This window comes from Chelonia mydas, chromosome 4, assembly GCF_015237465.2.
Source record: "Chelonia mydas isolate rCheMyd1 chromosome 4, rCheMyd1.pri.v2, whole genome shotgun sequence".
Classification (NCBI taxonomy): domain Eukaryota; kingdom Metazoa; phylum Chordata; order Testudines; family Cheloniidae; genus Chelonia; species Chelonia mydas.
The window spans coordinates 135217865-135236109 of record NC_057852.1 but is presented as its reverse complement, the minus strand read 5'-3'; the positions used below and the strand labels follow the sequence as shown (position 1 = coordinate 135236109).

The 18245-nt window shown below is 42.4% G+C and overlaps 1 protein-coding gene across 1 annotated transcript in view; it reads left to right on the top strand.

Annotated features, from left to right (window-relative positions):
• Nucleotides 1–270: 270 nt before the first annotated feature.
• DNAAF9 (dynein axonemal assembly factor 9) overlaps nucleotides 271–18245 on the top strand; it is a 137172-nt gene continuing 119197 nt past the window's right edge. The window contains exons 1-2 of the mRNA XM_037898358.2: nucleotides 271–439; nucleotides 13905–13984. Coding sequence (XP_037754286.1) covers nucleotides 339–439; nucleotides 13905–13984 — 181 coding nt within the window. The 5' untranslated portion in view covers nucleotides 271–338. The remainder of the gene's footprint in view (nucleotides 440–13904; nucleotides 13985–18245) is intronic.

Sequence of the window (18245 nt, the reverse complement as noted above, 5' to 3'; positions counted from 1 at the left end):
GGGCTGTGTGGGAGGTGAGGGGCGGGGCGCCCAGGTTTGTAGCCCCCCCGATTGCCGGGCGGTACCATTGTCAGTAGCGGGGGGGGGTATCGGTTACTCCGCAGGGCCGGGCCGTGCCGGGCCGGGCAGAGGCGGTATCGGGGACACCTCGTTCCTCCTCGGGGTCGGGGTCTCCTCAGTCCGGGCTGCGGGCGGAGAGCGGGCGGGCTCTCCCCCCCCGAGCGGGCGGCGTGGTGCGGTCCGGCTCTCGCCCCGCCCCCTCCCAGACTCCCGGGGCGAGCCGGCCCCGCCCGGCTCCGAGCAGCGGCCCCTGCGCTCCGCGCCCGGCCCCGCGCACAATGGCCCTGTCGCCCCGCTCGCCGCTGCTGCTGCCCCCGCCGCCCGCCGCTCTGCGGAGGGGCCGCTCCAGGCCCCGCGGCGGCGCCGAGTCCGTCGTTAGGTAACGGCCCCGCCTGGGGACTGGCGGGGTGGTGGGGGTCTGAGGGGTGGGGCGCTGCGGGGGCGGGGCAGGGGTGGTGGGGGTCTGAGGGGTGGGGGGGCTGCGGGGGGCGGGCAGGGGTGGTGGGGGTCTGAGGGGTGGGGGTGGGGCGGGGCAGGGGTGGTAGGGGTCTGAGGAGTGGGGCGCTGCGGGGGCGGGGCAGGGGTGGTAGGGGTCTGAGGAGTGGGGCGCTGCGGGGGCGGGGCAGGGATGGTTTGGGTCAGGGGTTGGGCTCTGAGGGGGCGGGGCGGGGTGGTTGGGGTCAGGTGGGGCGCTGCGGGGCAGGGGTGGTGGGGGTCTGAGGAGTGGGGGTGGGCGCTGCGGGGGCGGGGCAGGGTGGTGGGGGTCAGGGATTGGGCTCTGAGGGGGCGGGGCAGGGGTGGTGGGGGGTCTGAGTATTGGGGCACGGCAGGGGGGGCGGGTCAGGGGTGGTTGGGGTCGGGTGGGGCGCTGCGGGGACGGGGCAGGGGTGGTGGGGGTCTGAGGAGTGGGGGTGGGGCGCTGCGGGGATGGGGCAGGGGTGGTTGGGGGTCAGGGGTGGGGCTCTGAGGGGGCGGGGCAGGGGTGGTTGGGGGTCTGGGGAATGGTGGGGGAGGGTTCGGGGAGTGGGAGCGGGGGCATCTGCATGGGGGGGGGGAGTGGGGCGGTGACATGGGAGGACCTGGGGGGGTGGGGCAGAGGCATAGGGAGTCATGGGGGTGGGGGAGGGACCTGCGGGGGAGGGTGGTTAGTTGGGAATGGTGGGGTCATTATAGGCCGGGGGCGTAGTTGTAGGGGGTGGGGGTGTGGGATTGGGGGAGGGGATTAGGAGCTTAGAGTGGCCTATGAGAAAGGGGTGGCTTGGGGGTGGTGTAGAGGGATGGGTAATAAGGGTGGTGTGCATGGTGGGGGGTTGAAATGGGGCGTGGAGAGCCAGAGCATGGGGGTGCGCGGGGGGGGGGTGTTCCCTTGGCATTGTAGGCGTTAGGTCCGGGCGCTGCTGTTGTTGGGTGCTAGGGCTCTGTCCATTTTTTCTTACCCGATTCCAGTAGCCTGGCTGAGAGGGAGCACGTGGGTGTTTTGATTATAAAGTACCATGAACAGGATGAGGTGCCAGAGGCCCTGGATAATTAAAATGCAATATATGGCAGCAGTTCACTACATAAACTAGATACTAGAGTAACAGGGATCTAGCATATGCAGCACCCAAAATGCCACCACAAAATGTTTTGCAGAGCTACCAAAATTAAAATGGCTAAATGAGTATTTTTTGTAATGTCTTCCTCTTTTTTCCTAAACAAATGCATAAAGTAGCCAAAAATGGGACTGCCATTCTTTAAGGGGATATGCCTGTGTGTTAAATCCTCCAAGGCTAGCTCAAAGAATGGTGGTCTTTCTGTTTGTTTGCAGTGTATTATGAAAGCTGTTGTGTGAAGGTTAAATTCTTCTTCCTTGTGTAGTGGGAAATTGAATTAGTTATGAGAGATGGGGAGGAGAAAGGGGAATCCTATTCTTTGAAACTGCTTGTCCTTCAGCTGTTGATGTTGAAATCTGATGTTTTAAAATTAACACCGCTTCATTTTTGTTTGAAAATGGAAAGTATATATTGTAAAATTTGAAATAACAAGGTGTTTTTTTGAGTCCATATGGTTTAATTTTCATTTACTAAAAGAGAAAATGGTTTCTGTTCAAGCTTCTTTGCTTAGGGGAACAAGTGACCTTGGAATATGTGATCCTGTTTCAGTGCTGCCTGGAGAATTTCTGATTCCTTAGGAACATCTGTGAGTCTTGAGCTGCCTTAGCATATCCAGCCAGCATCTGTAACTCCTCCCACTAACATGCCAAATGTCATCTGCTAATTTTTTCTGCTTTGGCACTCCATTTCACTTCATGCACTGTAACTGTTTCAATTCAAATGGGGAGGAAAAAAGTCTGTTTGCAATGAATACTCCCAGACTGCCAATAAGAATTGTGGTAGCTAATAGAAGTAACTTAAAAAATAAAACAAAACAGTCCTGCTGCCCCAAACTCAAATGGAAAATTATTAGAGTATATCATCATGGAGAAACATCCCAAGATAACTTTTCTTGGATCTCTTCCATGTGCTTCAGAGTTTCTGGACTTCTGTAGGGTGCTTGGGAAATTGGCATTCATAGCTGAAATCCTGGGCACTGTATCAGGAAAAGGGAATAAAGAATCTTAAATTGTCTTAAATAAAATTTAATGAACACTTAACTGCTAAAAGAAGTCTTCCAAGAAGTGTGTTGTTTCAAAAATTGATGTATTGCTTGGTTCTTAATGAGATTGATTTTTGTGTGTGTGTAGGATAGAACCAGATTTAATTTTAAAAAACATGTATTTTCATGCAAAAAATATTAAAGAAAATATTGGGTAAAAAAATCTCAGCTAACAATACAAGTTAAATTTATTTGTTATAGAATTATAAATAGCTGCCCACCCTTGTGTAACCCTTGCAGAGCTGTCTACTTTAGTTTACAAACAAGGATAACACTGGTGACCTGTACCTTATAATACAGGTTACTACTTCAGAGGTAGGAAAAATGTAAAGTCACTGTCTATTAAAGTGCTTCAGTAAGCCTGTCATGGCGTTCGTTGACAGGTGAAATATTTAGACGAGAGATAGAGGTACTGTACTATTAAAGCAAAATTCTAAAATAGGTCTCCTAGCTTTCTTAAATGGGAATCTTAGATAGGCATTCAGTGGAAAATCCTCATGTTCAGTGCCCTTCATAGTACCTCTTGAATATTCATTGAGGCACATGCTACTGTGTTTTTGCAGAAATTTTTCTGAGGCTGTGTGTTGGGGGTAGAGGGATTAAGGGAATTGTCTCCAAATTTCTTGATGCTGAGGACATATTCCTACTGAAGGTTTACATTGTGCATTGGTATAATTGTGCTGTTCTTGATATATATTATGGAGGACTATATATATGTTGTATATGAGACTCTCGTTTTGAAAACACGTTGAAAGGTATGTGTTTCACTTTGAAGAGTTTTATGACTTTTTAAGTGGGTTGCCTCCCAAAAATCTTTGAAACCGTTGTCCTGTGGACTAGAGATGGTTAATGTAACTAATGGACTAACAAAATTAGTTGAGCACTTATTCCAAAGATGAAGAACGTTCAGGCAGGAGGGAGGCATGGTAGTGGATATGTTTGTTTTCAGCCAAGGCCTGGTTGGTCTATGTGCAGATTTTTGTACTAGTAGTTGGTTAGAGGTGTTTTGTTTAACTGAAATTGTTGCACTGGTACAACTGACAGGTGTGCATGCATTTATATTGGTATAAAGGTGCCTTGTACAGATATAGCTTACTCCCATATGGAGAGAGAATAAGCTATACATCTATAAGCAGTTTCATACAGGTATTATTGTATCCATAAAAGATTTTTTTTGTTTTTGTTAACTGCCTTAACTATACTGGTGTAGCTACTCCTGGGGGAATTCTACGCCACTGCGCATGTGTAGAATTTATGTCCCCTGCAGATTTCTTTGCTTCCCTGCAGAAAAACTGACTTTCTGATGGGGAAGCAAAGGGAAGCCAGAAGAGCGGTCATGCAACCCTCCCCAGCAGTATGTGTTGGGTGCCCAGAGCAGCCAGCAGAGAGGTAAATCACTCTTGGGCAGGGGGCAGGACTGCGGAAGACCCAGCTCATGGCTCCTACCCTGTGCCAGTCTCAGCTGCTAGTCCTGGCTGTGCTGGGGAGGGTGGGACTTCCTCTTCCCCTGCATGGCATCTGGGGCTGGGTCAGACCACCCCAACAGATTTCTCCCCCAGCTGCAGGAAGCTCTGCAATCTTCCCCCTGCTTCCTGCACTCATCGCTCCTCAGGTGCAGGGGGAGGGATCACTGTACAGGGAGCTGCTCCCCCATCTGCCCAACCCCCGTGCATCCAGACCCCTTCATACTGAGACCCTCCCACTAAGTCTCATCCCCCTGCACTCAGAACCCCCTCCCCCGATGAACCCCACTCCCCCTGCACCACCCCGGCGGGCCACCCCACCAAGCCCCAAACAACTGCACCTGGATCCTAATCCTACTCCCCTAGCATCTGGACCCCCCAGAGACCCCTGCTGAGCTCTATTCCCCCCCCCGCCCCCGCTGAGTCCCAACCACCTTCACCTGGACCCCCCTGCAGAATCCTATTACCGTTGCACCCAGAACACACCAACAATCCAGATCCCCCCTATGGATTCCCCACTGAGCTTCCCACACAGAACCCTCTCAACTCATACCTCTCCTCACCCAGATCTCCCCACACTAAGCCCCTCCACACTTGGATCGTGCTGTGCTGAGCCTGCCTTCCTGCCCACTCCTGGTGCACCTGGCGCGGAGAGGTAGGGCCCTAGGGTGCTTCTGGGGCAGGTCCGGCCTTTGTGTTGTGTCAGGGTAGTGCCAGAGGTAGGAGAATTTGCAGCATTTTAAAATATTGTGTGTAGAATTTTTAATTTTTTGGTGCTGAATGGCATCCAGGAGTATGTAGTTAGTGATACAACTTTTGTTTGCGGACCCAGGTCTAAGTGTACTAAGGAAAAGCATGGACAAGGGCAGGAGGGGTGACACTCATGGAGTGAGGGGGACAGAAGAGAGGGATGCATGTTTTTGTTACCTTTCTTAGTGAAATATTATTTTCAATGTAAAGATTTTTCTTAGTTGTTGAGAAAAAAGTAAAACATTTTTTTCTAGTCATTTTCTCACAAAGCTTCACCAAGATTTTTTTCAACTTCTTTTTTTAGATCAGTGTTGAAATTTTTCTAGCCAAGTCTTGAGAAAGTGAATAGAAAAAAAAATTAAATTACCAGTCATCAAAATGAGTAGGTAGTGATACTCAGTGCTTGAAAAATCTACTTGACACCTACTGGCCAAGGAGTGAAATCCTTGTCTAGACTAAAGAAATCAAAGGATAGTACAGCAATTGATTGTTCTTTCATCTATATGGTTACAATATAGTGTCGTTATGTCCATGCTATGCTTGTCTTACACTGCTTCAGATAGAATGGCAGTTATCTTTTACAGCTCTCTTAACCAGCAAGACAGAGGTCTCTGTCTTACATTACCACTCTGAAATGCCCCTTTGTCTTCAGCTGGTGGTACAACATGAGACTTCAGTCTCGGCCCACCCACATACCCTCTCCTCTTGGCCAAATTCACTCTCATATGTTGCCCCCCACTCTGGTTTTTCCATGCATCAGTTGGGAAAACCAGTCATGGTTCATTGGCCGATACTTCTGCTACCAAATGACACACGGCTCATCAGAATGAGAGTGTTGATTGGTGTTTGGGGGCTGCAGTAGGAGGAGCCAGAGAGATCTGCATTTTTTTCAGCTGGCAATCTACTGTTGGACCACTGGCTGAGTACCAGCAGAGTGGGAGTGCAAGAGAGCTCCATGAGTTTAGTGAAAGGTATTGAACCAATATATTAACAGATGTTCAGACAAGTGGTGATTTTTTTTTTAATGATCCTCATTATTTTCTTACCCCATTTTTTCCGTGTGCTTCCTTGCCACAGCTTTGTCTCTGTCTCACACCTTCCCTTTATTAGTATAACTATGCTCAGGGTTTAGTACTGGGGTAGTTAATAGGCAGACTGTGGGCCAAATCTGCTTTTGAATGGACCCCGAAATCTTTTATTTATCTTTTTTTTATTATTATTATTTTCTCTGGAGTCTGGACTTTGACTATACCTTGACCAAGAAATTTGGACCTTGACAAAAAATAGATTATCCCTGGTTTAATATATTATATCTTCCCTTAATTATCACCCATTTATGTAAGAAAAAAAGCTTAATTTAAAGAATGCATTGTTTTGGTACATGATGAAAAAGCATGTTTACAAACCAACACTGCATTTGTTCAAAACAACGGTGCTGGGCTCCTGAAAGATGCTGTCCCTTTGTGTTCAGTGACCATTCACAAATATAGTAAATTGCCCAAACTGTAGAAGTAGCATCACAAACTTATTTACTATTTATTTTGGTTCAAATGACATCTCCACTACCCTTCAGCCTTCAAAAGTCATATGCCATTACCATTTGACTTTCACTGATGTGACGGATAAAGACATGGCTTTGTCTCTTGTAATCAGTGACTGATTTAATTATCCCAGGAGCAAGAGAGATGTCACCCAGAATAACTGCAGAAACAACATTTGTGCGTGTGTGTGAGAGCAAGAGAGAAATACACTATTTTACATTCCTTGTGTACAAACTATAAGAAAAATATATTTTGCCTGGCCAGTGTCTACTCTGTAAACTGGTATCAGTAGTCTCTCTCAAAGTCTACTTCACAGTAGAACAGCAACCTTTCTGGTTGTAATACTCACTTGGCATATGCTTTCTCGTTATCTGCACCTGGGGAAAAAACTTCACTTGTACTTAAATCCTTCCATTATTATTGAGATTCTTAATTGTAATAAAAATAAGCTCCTGTTAGAATATGTCTGCCTGACATTTGTACTCGTAGCTCCAACTCTTGATTTGCCCACACCCAACAAATGTGCTGGACTACTGTATTCGATATCAATTGTACACCTTCACAGAGCAATAACAAGGATTTTGCTAACAGCGTATGCAGCTTTTGCATGGGCAAACTGCAACTAACTTTGGGCCAAATTCCTCAAAGAAATAACTCGGGTACTTTTCATTATTTTTAGGTCTGCTGATGTACCACCTCCAACTAATGTGGGTAGTTTTGGACCAGATAGTGCAACCTAACCTACAGTCGTTGATGCTCTTGTGTCCTTTGGGCCCCGGTTAAGGAGAAGTTCAGGGGTGGGGGACATTTCATTCTTTGAGCAGCCAGGTGTCCTCCTTTATCACCTTTGATGTCCAAAGTACTGATAAACAGATATTTGATGGAGGCATTTGTTCTGGTAGTCACTGTGTTGTCAGGACTGTAGTCATTGTGTAGTCAAACTTCACCTTTCAGAGTAACAGCCGTGTTAGTCTGTATTTGCAAAAAGAAAAGGAGTACTTGTGGCACCTTAGAGACTAACCAATTTATCTGAGCATAAGCTTTCGTGAGCTACAGCTCACTTCATCGGATGCATACTGTATCCGAGAAGTGAGCTGTAGCTCACGAAAGCTTATGCTCAGATAAATTGGTTAGTCTCTAAGGTGCCACAAGTACTCCTTTTCTTCAAACTTCAACTGTAATTCACCACAAGTGCATCTCTATTGATGGTATTAGTGGTAGTTGCTGTGGTGTAGACAGGGCTCAACAGAATTTTACCCACATATCTAGCTGGGAAAGCCAGGCCTGAGCTCTGTTTGCACTCCAGGTTCAATGGTTACAGCTGCTGCTGTGGTGGTGAATTACAGAAACAAAGCTTGCTAGTGTAAATGCAAGTACACAAACATTGCCCCAGCATGGGGGGGGTGGGCTAAATCAGTGGTTCTCAACCTTTTCAGACTACTGTACCCCTTTCAGGAGGCTGAGGGCCAAGCCCCGCTGCCCACTTCATGGGGCCCTAGGCGGTTGCCCTGCTTGCCACCCTCTTAATGCCAGCCCTGCACTTGTGACCCTTCTAAACTCATCCTGTGACCCCCCCTGCCCCTGGGGGCTCACAACCCCCATGTTGAGAAAAACTGATCTAGATGAGTTGACATACCCCCGGAAGACCTTGTCGGAACCTCAGTTGAGAACTACTGGGCTAGATGCCATTTTGAGGTAGGCCGTTCCAACCCTACATGGCTGTTGTAAAAAAGAATTCTGACACGAGTGCTGGTGCATTTACTCTTAGGACAGTAGTGGTGCTCAGATGTGCTAAATTGCCTGGGGGACCCCAAGCAACTTTTTTCTTTTTTTTTTTTTTTTGAACTTCCATAAACACTTGAAATATGGGGTATAGACAGAGCTGGAGTAGCAAATATTACAAAGTGCAAGGAAAATATGAATCTAACAGACTTAAATCTCATGAACGCAAAAAGCAAAAATAAATAGAACGTGGTCCTCTAAAACATGTCATGCAGGTTATATGGAAAATGTAGAACCTTATTTATGCTTGTTTAAGGAAGAAGACATTAAAACTAGATATATATGTGTGTGTGTGTGTGTGGGAGGGGGACCTCTAAAGAGCATGTAAAACAGATTGCAAATTCAGTGTTGTCTGTAATCTGTTGGATCTCCCACTCTCAAAAGCAGCTCCACTGAATGAGTAAGACATTGGATTCTGAACTCTTAATGTGGCATGTAATGTATTAAGAAGGCTGGAAAGTTTCAGTTTCATCTGCTTTGTGTGGCAGGCAGATTTTGGGAGGGGGGGGGGCTCATTAGAAAAATAAACCATATACAAAGTTTGGGGGAAATATTGCCATTTACGTTTTCACTCACAAAGATGCGGCATGAGCCTGAGAGAAGCTGAGTACCTGCAAATCTTGTTGAAGTTGGTGAGTTTTGAGGGTATTTGGCTCTTTCATGGGCAGGCTGTTGTAACTCTGAAAACCAAAAACTTTGATTACTGAGTCCCAACTTGGACTGATTTAAATCCAAATAAATTATGTAATTGATTTTAATCTTGTTTACATTTGTACTTTTTAGTATTTTTCTTAAAGGTTAATTCTCATTGGTTGGTAACATGTAAAACCTGTTGATTTGCAAGTAAATATAGCTCTTCAGGAAATTTGATATGTTTTGCTAACCAGGAGGAGAGACTATTTTTTAAGCAATTATAGCTTAACATAGATTTATTAAGGTTTTTGCACGTTTTGCATGTTTTACTATGTTAGACAATGTTGAATGATGCATTTCTTATTTATTAGATTAATTTTTTACTCATGATTTGCGTCAAGCTGAATTTGGATAGAAATTGGAATGCAATGAAAAATACACAAGTATAATTTTAGAATTGGTTGTAATTAGTTAGATAAAATTGCCTTAAATGTTCTTGATATATATGATTTTTTTTATCAAAATATGCTTTTTGCATTTAAAACTAACTCATGTTTTGAACGAAGGAGGGAGGTAGTGAATTTCTGATCGTCACCTTTAAATTTTTAGAACTGGTAGATCTCATCCTCTCACTCCTAGTTTTTATTCATACATTGGAAGAAGAAAACATGCTTTCCTGCTTTTTCAATCCCAATCAGTTTCTCAGCTTTGAACTAGTCTTTGAACTGAACTAATTGAAAAAAATGAAATGAGGAAAATATTCTCTTGGCTCTGCAGAAGTGGCTGTTGCTGTCCAAAAACTGACTGGGTACGTCAGCAAATTCTGATTTCAGGTGTTTAGCTAGTGAATTTCAGTTCACTGGTTTGACTTTCTTTAAAATTTCAGCAGCCAACATGTACTGATTGAATATTTTTGTTTAATTCACATGACTTCACATTTATAATAAGTTTAGGCCTTCATATAAATGTTGTCATATCTTTACATTTTAAATAGGTTTATTTTTAAAAATAAACCTTGTATATAAAAAAAACTTTAACAAGAATCCATATAAAAATCAGCAATTTTTATCCTCACTGCTGTGTTTGAAACTGCCATTGTTTGAGGTAAGAGCAGTGATATATATCCAGACCACTACTACTTGTTGTTCTGTCTGAAAATGAGTTTATTTTTCATGTTTTATTCCCGAGGGAACATTTTGTCAGTATTTCAAAACTGCCAGCAGATTTAACATAATTGGCTGTTTATATCTGAGTCAGGCCTATGGCTACAATGGCAGTAACAGCAGGCCAGGATACATTTTGTTGGCAACTGCTGAGGAGTGACGTTTATTTTAAAAACAATAGGAGAGCCTTTTGGACTCAATATTTAAAAATGGTTGTAGTGCAGTATGTGAGCAGGAAACATGTCATGTGACAAACCTCTTATTCCCAGACAGACAGCAGATATCTATTTAAGCTCCTAAAGAGACATCTTGTAGTTGCTTGCAGATTTTGCATAATTGTGCTGTGGATCTTTTGGTTTCTTTAGTTCACTGACATCTATGAAATTAAGCTTCACCATGTGTTAGGCAGTCTCAAACATTTCTGTGGGAGGAGTATAACGTTTGCCAATGTGAAACAAAACGTGCGCAAAGCAACGCTTCAGAACAGCAGTGGAAGTACATCGGTTACATCTGCTGAATAATATGGGTTACCCACTTACCACAGCTGTGGTCATGGCTCAGACGTATGGCAAACTAGTCTACAACCCTCAACAGGGAGTCCATTTTAATGGCACTTTATTTCTGCCCCTTTCATCAGTAATGTCAGGCTGGGAAACAACAGGAAAAGGAAGTCTGTGTGTAGTGCACTGAATAAATTAGAGGTAGGAATACAGGATGCAATTAAGAGTAATAAGGAAGGTGGCTGTTTTTTCCACAGTCGGGGAGTATTAGGACTTTATTAAATGAAACAAAATACTGTGGCATTATCTTTGTATGCGTAGTCCTCATACATAACTCAGTCCTCATACATAAAACCACACACGTTTGTCCAAAATTAAAATTTTGCTTTTCTGTAAGGAAAACTGCAAGAACGCAGTAGTATTTGTAATAACAATTGCTAATTTATCAAACCTGCCGCTCTTTTGCATGTGCCTTTAGCTATTGACAAATGTTTGCCAATCTGCTTGACCTTTTCAGCACCTTGCCTATTATTTGGGCTATGTCTTCACTAGAAACGCTGCATTGGCTGCCCGATTTCAGAGTAGCAGCCGTGTTAGTTTGTATCCGCAAAAAGAAAAGGAGGACTTGTGGCACCTTAGAGACTAACAAATTTATTTGAGCATAAGCTTTCGTGAGCTACAGCTCACTTCATCGGATGCATTCAGTGGAAAATACAGTGGGGAGATTTTATATACACAGAGAACATGAAACAATGGGTGTTACCATACACACTGTAATGAGAGTGATCAGGTAAGGTGAGCTATTATCAGCAGGAGAGAAAAAAAACCCTTTTGTAGTGATAATCAAGGTGGGCCATTTCCAGCAGTTCTTACAACTACAATACCCACCTGCTGAAGTGAAGAAACAGATTGACAAAGCCAGAAGAGTACCCAAAAGTTACCTACTACAGGACAGGCCCAACAAAGAAAATAACAGAAAGCCACTAGCCATCACCTTCAGCCCCCAACTAAAACCTCTCCAGTGCATCATCAAGGATCTACAACCTATCCTGAAGGAAGACCCATCATTCTCACAAATCTTGGGAGACAGGCCAGTCCTTGCTTACAGACAGCTCCCCAACCTGAAGCAAATACTCACCAGCAACCACACACCACAACAGAACCACTAACCCAGGAACCTATCCTTGCAACAAAGCCCGTTGCCAGCTGTGTCCACGTATCTATTCAGGGGACACCATCATAGGGCCTAATCACATCAGCCACACTATCAGAATCTCGTTCACCTGCACATCTACCAATGTGATATATGCCATCATGTGCCAGCAATGCCCCTCTGCCATGTATGTTGGCCAAACTGGGCAGTCTCTACGTAAAAGAATAAATGGACACAAATCAGACGTCAAGAATTATAACATTCAAAAACCAGTCAGAGAACACTTCAATCTCTTTGGTCACTCGATTACAGACCTAAAAATGGCAGTTCTTCAATGAAAAAACTTCAGAAACAGACTCCAATGAGAGACTGCTGAATTGAAATTAATTTGCAAACTGGATACAATTAACTTAGGCTTGAATAAAGACTGGGAGTGGATGGGTGATTAGACAAAGTAAAACTGTTTCCCCATTTCTATTCCCCCCCCCCCCCCCCCAGACATTCTTGTCAATTGCTGGAAATGGCCCACCTTGATTATCACTACAAAAGGTTCCCCCGCCCCCCCCCGCCCCGCTGGTAATAGCTCACTTTACCTGATCACTCTCTACAGTGTGTATGGTAACACCCATTGTTTCATGTTCCCTGTGTATATAAATCTCCCCAGTGTATTTTCCACTGAATGCATCCGATGAAATGAGCTGTAGCTCACGAAAGCTTATGCTCAAATACATTTGTTAGTCTCTAAGGTGGCACAAGTCCTCCTTTTCTTTTTACCTGGTCTGTGCTATTCACTATACTTTCACAATGTCCCTTCTTATTTTTCTCCTTTTTAAGATAAACTATCCAAATCTCTTCAGACTTCGCTAGTGTAGAGCTACTGTAGATATTTTTACCAACATTGACTAATCCTGCTCAGAACAGGTCTAGGTGACCTGATTGAAAAATGCTGCTAGCTGATCTATGCTAACCCTCCTGCTGTTGCTAGTTCTGGTGGAACTGCACTGATGCTAGGTAAACAGGAAGACGACAAATTGCTTACCAGCGTTGCCAAGGTGGTAAAAATCCAATGTTGTAGACAGCAGTTTGGTGGGGAAGGAGGTGACTCGGATCACTATGGTTCTTGACGCTTTGTAAAACTGTTGTCACAACATAGCTGTTCAATTGTTAGGAAAAATATTTATTTTCTCTGTGTGCGGCTTTGTAAGCAGATACTTCCTGGAGGTGTAGTCAGTGAACACTTTCTTTTTTTAATGAAAGGTACATCTTGGGAGAAACACATTTTTATAACTTAAGCTAGATTTAATATGGCTGAGAAGTCCACTTCAGCTACTAAGCACTTCAAAATAGTACTAATAGTTTTGGATTTTGTTTTTTTTTTTGGTCAGTGAAAGCAATCACATCTGTCCTTAAATGTTTGTAACTGATATGTGTCAGACTCTAGCCACTCACATCAGTTCAGGGAAACCTTTAATGAGTAGTTGCTACATGAATTGTAGCACTATAGAAGTAAATAAGAGGAGGCAGATATTGTTTTTGTTTAATATTAAAAGTTTTTCTTTTATTGAAGGCATTTATTGTCACTTGAACATTAAGAAATACTGTTTTTTGTATTTGTGACTGTGTTCTTGATTTCTGATGGTGTTTCTGTCTATAATCCTTTTGACTCCAAAAATCTACATTGCAGCTAATACTTAATTTCAGTTCCTTTTTGTAATGTTGCCAACTCTTTTTAAAAGGAAGAGGTTACTAAAGTTAAATGTGAATTTTGCCTGACCAAGGAGTGAAAGAATTTTTGCCCTGGGGAATAAATTAGCTATGGGATCTAAACGTGTAAAGAACAGAAGACCTTGTCAGGAGTGTCATCAATAGCTTTTATTCTCCTTTTCCCATTACTTTTCTTTATAATCACCCCTTTGAAATTTCAAAACTCAAATCTATTTCTTTATGAACAAAACAACCTTATAACAATGAATATGTGTTTAAAAAAAATAGAAATAAAATCATGGGTACTGGAGTTCACTTTTTGCTTTGTTTAATATAATAGAGCTTTAAACTTACTTAAAAGAGAAGTGAGGGGATCCATGTAGAATTTCATGTCCTTACCTTTATTTATATATATATATATATATATATATAAATAAAAAAAGGAAGACCAACCCTTGGTCAGCCCAACCTTGAGTCCTTTTAAGCACTGTCTCTAAGGATTGGCTCTCTTTCTCTTGCAGTTGCAGCCGTCTTCGACAAATCCAAAGCATCCTGACACAGAGCAGCAAATCTCAACCTGATGGAATCCTCTGCATTTTAGGTTAGTTTTTGAACTGTTAAAGTGAGTAAAAAAAACCTTTAAAAAATGCACAGATTATACCGTTAAGAGCCATGAATACAATTGCAGCTGGAGAAATATGGCAGGATGTAAAGTTTAGAACCTTGGGCTGAAAACTACAAAATGAGATGCATCATAGATAGAAATAATAGTCCACATTTTTCCATTTTGGTATCTTTTCTAAATTCCTTCCTGTGCTGACAAACGTAGACAGAAAAGGATATCTGCTACCTTCCCCAAATCAATGGACTCTTTTTTTCTTTAAGGATAAATGATTTAAAATACAGATTCAGTGACAAGCAACCTCTGAGAAACCGGGGAGCAGTTATTATTTAATGGTGACAGTAGCACATAAACTAGACAGGAGTTTGCAATGTTTTATGGCACCAAAAAAGTTAATACAAAACAGAGCTGTGTACACAAAGGCATCATTTTACAGGAAGGTAATAGCCCCATTCTATATGCCTAGGGTGTGATCCTGCCTATAGTGTTGCAGTTGTAAGTACTTAATTACTAGCAAGATATTGACAAATTGGAGGGAGTTCCATGAATAGTGATTGAGGGATCTGGAGGGCATGACTACAAGGTTAAAAATTTTATATAAAACTTGGCTAAGCAATGACAAAGGAGAGGACGTGACAATATATAAATATTTTGAAGAGGGGAGGAATTACTTAGTGTAGCCCAAGAGAGGATAAAACTCATAATACTGGGTTTAAATTGAGAAATGGATATAATGGAAAGCTTGCTGTGGAATAGCCTTCCAGGGAACTGGCGGAAGACCATTACTCAGTTGGCATTTTGAAAACTAGGCTGGATAGAAAACTAATAAATGTACAGGAGGTAACAATTCTGCCTTGGCAGAAGGTGGATTAGGTAACATTCTGGATTGCTTCCATATGTAGAATATCGATATTAATTATAATAGTTGAAGAAATCTTTTGAGTTTTGGCGCAAGATGAAACAACTTTTTTCCCACTTGCTAAAGGAATTTCTCCAAGATGAGAGACTGTGCCAGTATTGTAATTTTAAATTCAACAACATTTTGCATTTCGGTGATGCAGTAATAAATAAAAATACTTCTCCTAATTTAGACTAGCATCAAAGAAAAAAACGAAAGATTGTTTTTAAATGATGCAACTGACACAGCAGCCCTCCATTTGCACCATAGTATTCCTTGATATCTGTTGCTTTCAATTTGTTCTTACTTTCGAAGCAGCAGCGGAAGGCAAGAAGGAAAGAAGTGGCTTTAAAGAAATGCTATGCCTGTTGCTAGAAGCAGCAAGTAATGTTTGTCTCATTCTGGAGTTGACTTTGTTCACTGTGAACTCATCGATCTGGCAGAATAAAGGAATCTTGATGTGAAATATTTCAAACCATACAGAAAATCAGCATACCATGCATAATTATTTCCAGTATGGAAAATTGTATCATTTATTGTTAATACGAAGCACAAACATCATAATTTGTTTTGGGGGTCACGGAAGGGACCATTATTATCATCTAATTTGACTTGCACAACACAGATCATAGAATTTCACCCTACATCAAGGCCATAAATTTGGTTGAGCTAGACCATATCTTTCAGAAAGACATCCAGTCTTGATTTAAATACTCTTCAAGTGGTAGAGAATCCTCCAGTTCCTTAAGTTATTAACCACACTGTTAAAAAATTGCACCTTATTTCTAATCTGAATTTTTCTAACTTCTTTTTCAGCCACTGGACCTTATGTTCTATTTCTTAGATTAAAGAGACCGACATTATAAATCTTTTCCTGTTCAGATACTTACTTAGGCATAAAGTATCATAATATAAATTGAGATATTCTCCCTTCTCAGAAAGATATTATATATCAGTGTGAACTACAGTTTTGTGCTAAAGTTAAAAACTTCTTTATAAGATTCCAAAAGAAGGGTGGGTGGTGAAGGGTTCAGTGGCAGTTAAAAATATAATTAAAGCTGAATTTTTAAAAACATGCATCTTTAAGATCCAGAGATATTTGAATGGTAGAATTGCTGGGTTCTTTGCGGGCAGTGAATGACATCACAACTACCGTAAACAGATATAAATGAACAGGTACATGTTTAACTCCTGTTCTAATAATGTTTTTTCTGGAAGTTGTCATCTTCCTGGTTCTCTCAGAAGTTGCAGCTCAGATTTCTTGACAGCTTAGAAGTGATAATTGGGGTTTAGCTAATTTTAGTTAATCACAAATTACATTGTTAAAACGGCTATGTAATTTCTTCTTTTGGGATCTTAACTTTAAAACAAACAAACAAAAAAGCTTGCAAATTCGCCTTTAGGTTGACCTGTTTTTTGAGGACACTTATTTAACTGTACAGCATGTATTTTGAAAACTTTATTTAGATTCACAGCTACAAGGGCAATAAAAACTGGTATGCTCTAGTTTGACCACATTCTTAACACATGCCACAAGATTTGACCCAGTAATTGCTACAGTGGGAGGAATTATTTTTCTCTACTGCATAACTGAAATCACTGCATTGTTGTCTACACCATTGTGAATAAGTTTCAGTATAATGAAATTTGATTTTATAGCTTTGCAAATGACAAAGTTAAATAAAAATAATAGCAGAGGGGCAAAGAAGATACAGTATAGGGCAGGGGTGGGCAAACTACGGCCCGCAGGCCGCTTTTATTCGGCCCACGAGCTCCGGCTGGGGGAGCGGGGCCCGGGCTTGCCGCGCTCCACCCGGCGCTCCGGCTGGGGGAGCGGGGCCTGGGGCTTGCCGTGCTCCGGCTGGGGGAGCGGGGCCTGGGGCTTGCCGTGTAGAAGTGATTGATGAACATTTGGCTTCTGAGTTGAACAAGAAAGCACAGGGCTTTACATTGTTTTCATTAACTCTCGATGACAGCACTGACATTAAGGACACAGCACAGTTACTGATTTTTGTCAGAGGAATTGATGACAAATTTGAAATCAGAGGAATTTTTATCAATGGAATCAATGAAAGGCACAACTAAGGGATTTATACGAGAAGGTGTCTGGCTGCTTTGAACATCTGAAGCTCCCCTGGAGTAAACTGGCAAACGTAACCACAGAGAGAGTGCCAAATTTAACAGGGAAAAACGTAGGACTTTTTAAAAGAATTCAGGACAAAGTAAAAGAAGGCGACCCTGATAAAGAGGTGATTTTTCTGCATTGTATTATACATCAGGAGGCCCTCTGCAAAAATGTCCTGGACATTGATCATGTTGTTCGCACAGTAGTGAAAATAGTGAACTACATAAGAAAGAGGGGACTTAATCATCACCAATTCATTTCCCTTCTTGAAGACACTGACACCAGGACTTTCTTTATCATACAAATGTCTGCTGGCTCAGCCTAGGAAAGGTATTGCAGTGAGTTGAAATTCGCACTTTTCTGGAGATGCAGGGGAGCGTAAGTGCAAGGTAAGCTGCAGCAAGTGTAGAGGAAAGAAATGGAAGGTCTTACACACAAGGAGAGCTATCCTGAACTGGATTTCAAAATAAGTAGGCAGAGCCAATTGGGCCATCTGAGGCGAGATAAGCGATGTGGTTGCACTCCTCTCTACTTGTAAGAAAGAAGGGAGGCAGCGTGATTCTGTACATGCTGGAATCTGGACAGCTGGGCCTTTGGACCACAGAAGGGGATATAATAGTCAAGGCAGGAGATGATGAATATATGTCTGAAGACGTTGGTAGAAATGTGGTGGAGACAATGGAGTCTGCTGATTGGAGTGGTAAACATACACTTGCTAAGGTGCATTTAACTATAGTTGACCTCTGGCAATGGCTCTTGTTAGATGGGAGTATTTTTTTTTTTCTTCAAATGGAAGCAGGTATACTCCAAAGTTGTGCTGGTAGCACTCTTTTTCTTTTTTCTCCATTTCCAGTTCTTTTCCTCTTCCATCTAATGTTGGGTTTTTTTTTTTTTTTTTTTTTTTTTTTTTTTTTTGTCTTATGCTCCTCGAATTTTTAGCCATTTATTTGGATGGAATCTGCATGGATACCACATTGCCATGATGACACCAAACAGCAGCTGGAAAATTGAGGAGGATTGTGCAAACCTTATCAGTTAGCATTGTTGCTATGGGTTACTATTGTTGTGCATTAGCTCTGCTCAGACAGCAATTAATCTTAACTGTCTGAGATTCTGATTCTTCTATTTTGGTTTTGAATGGGTGGGAGAGGAGGAGGGAGAGAAAAGATTGTATTAGTACCATCTGGGATTTGAATTCCAAGACTGTGTGGTGATAT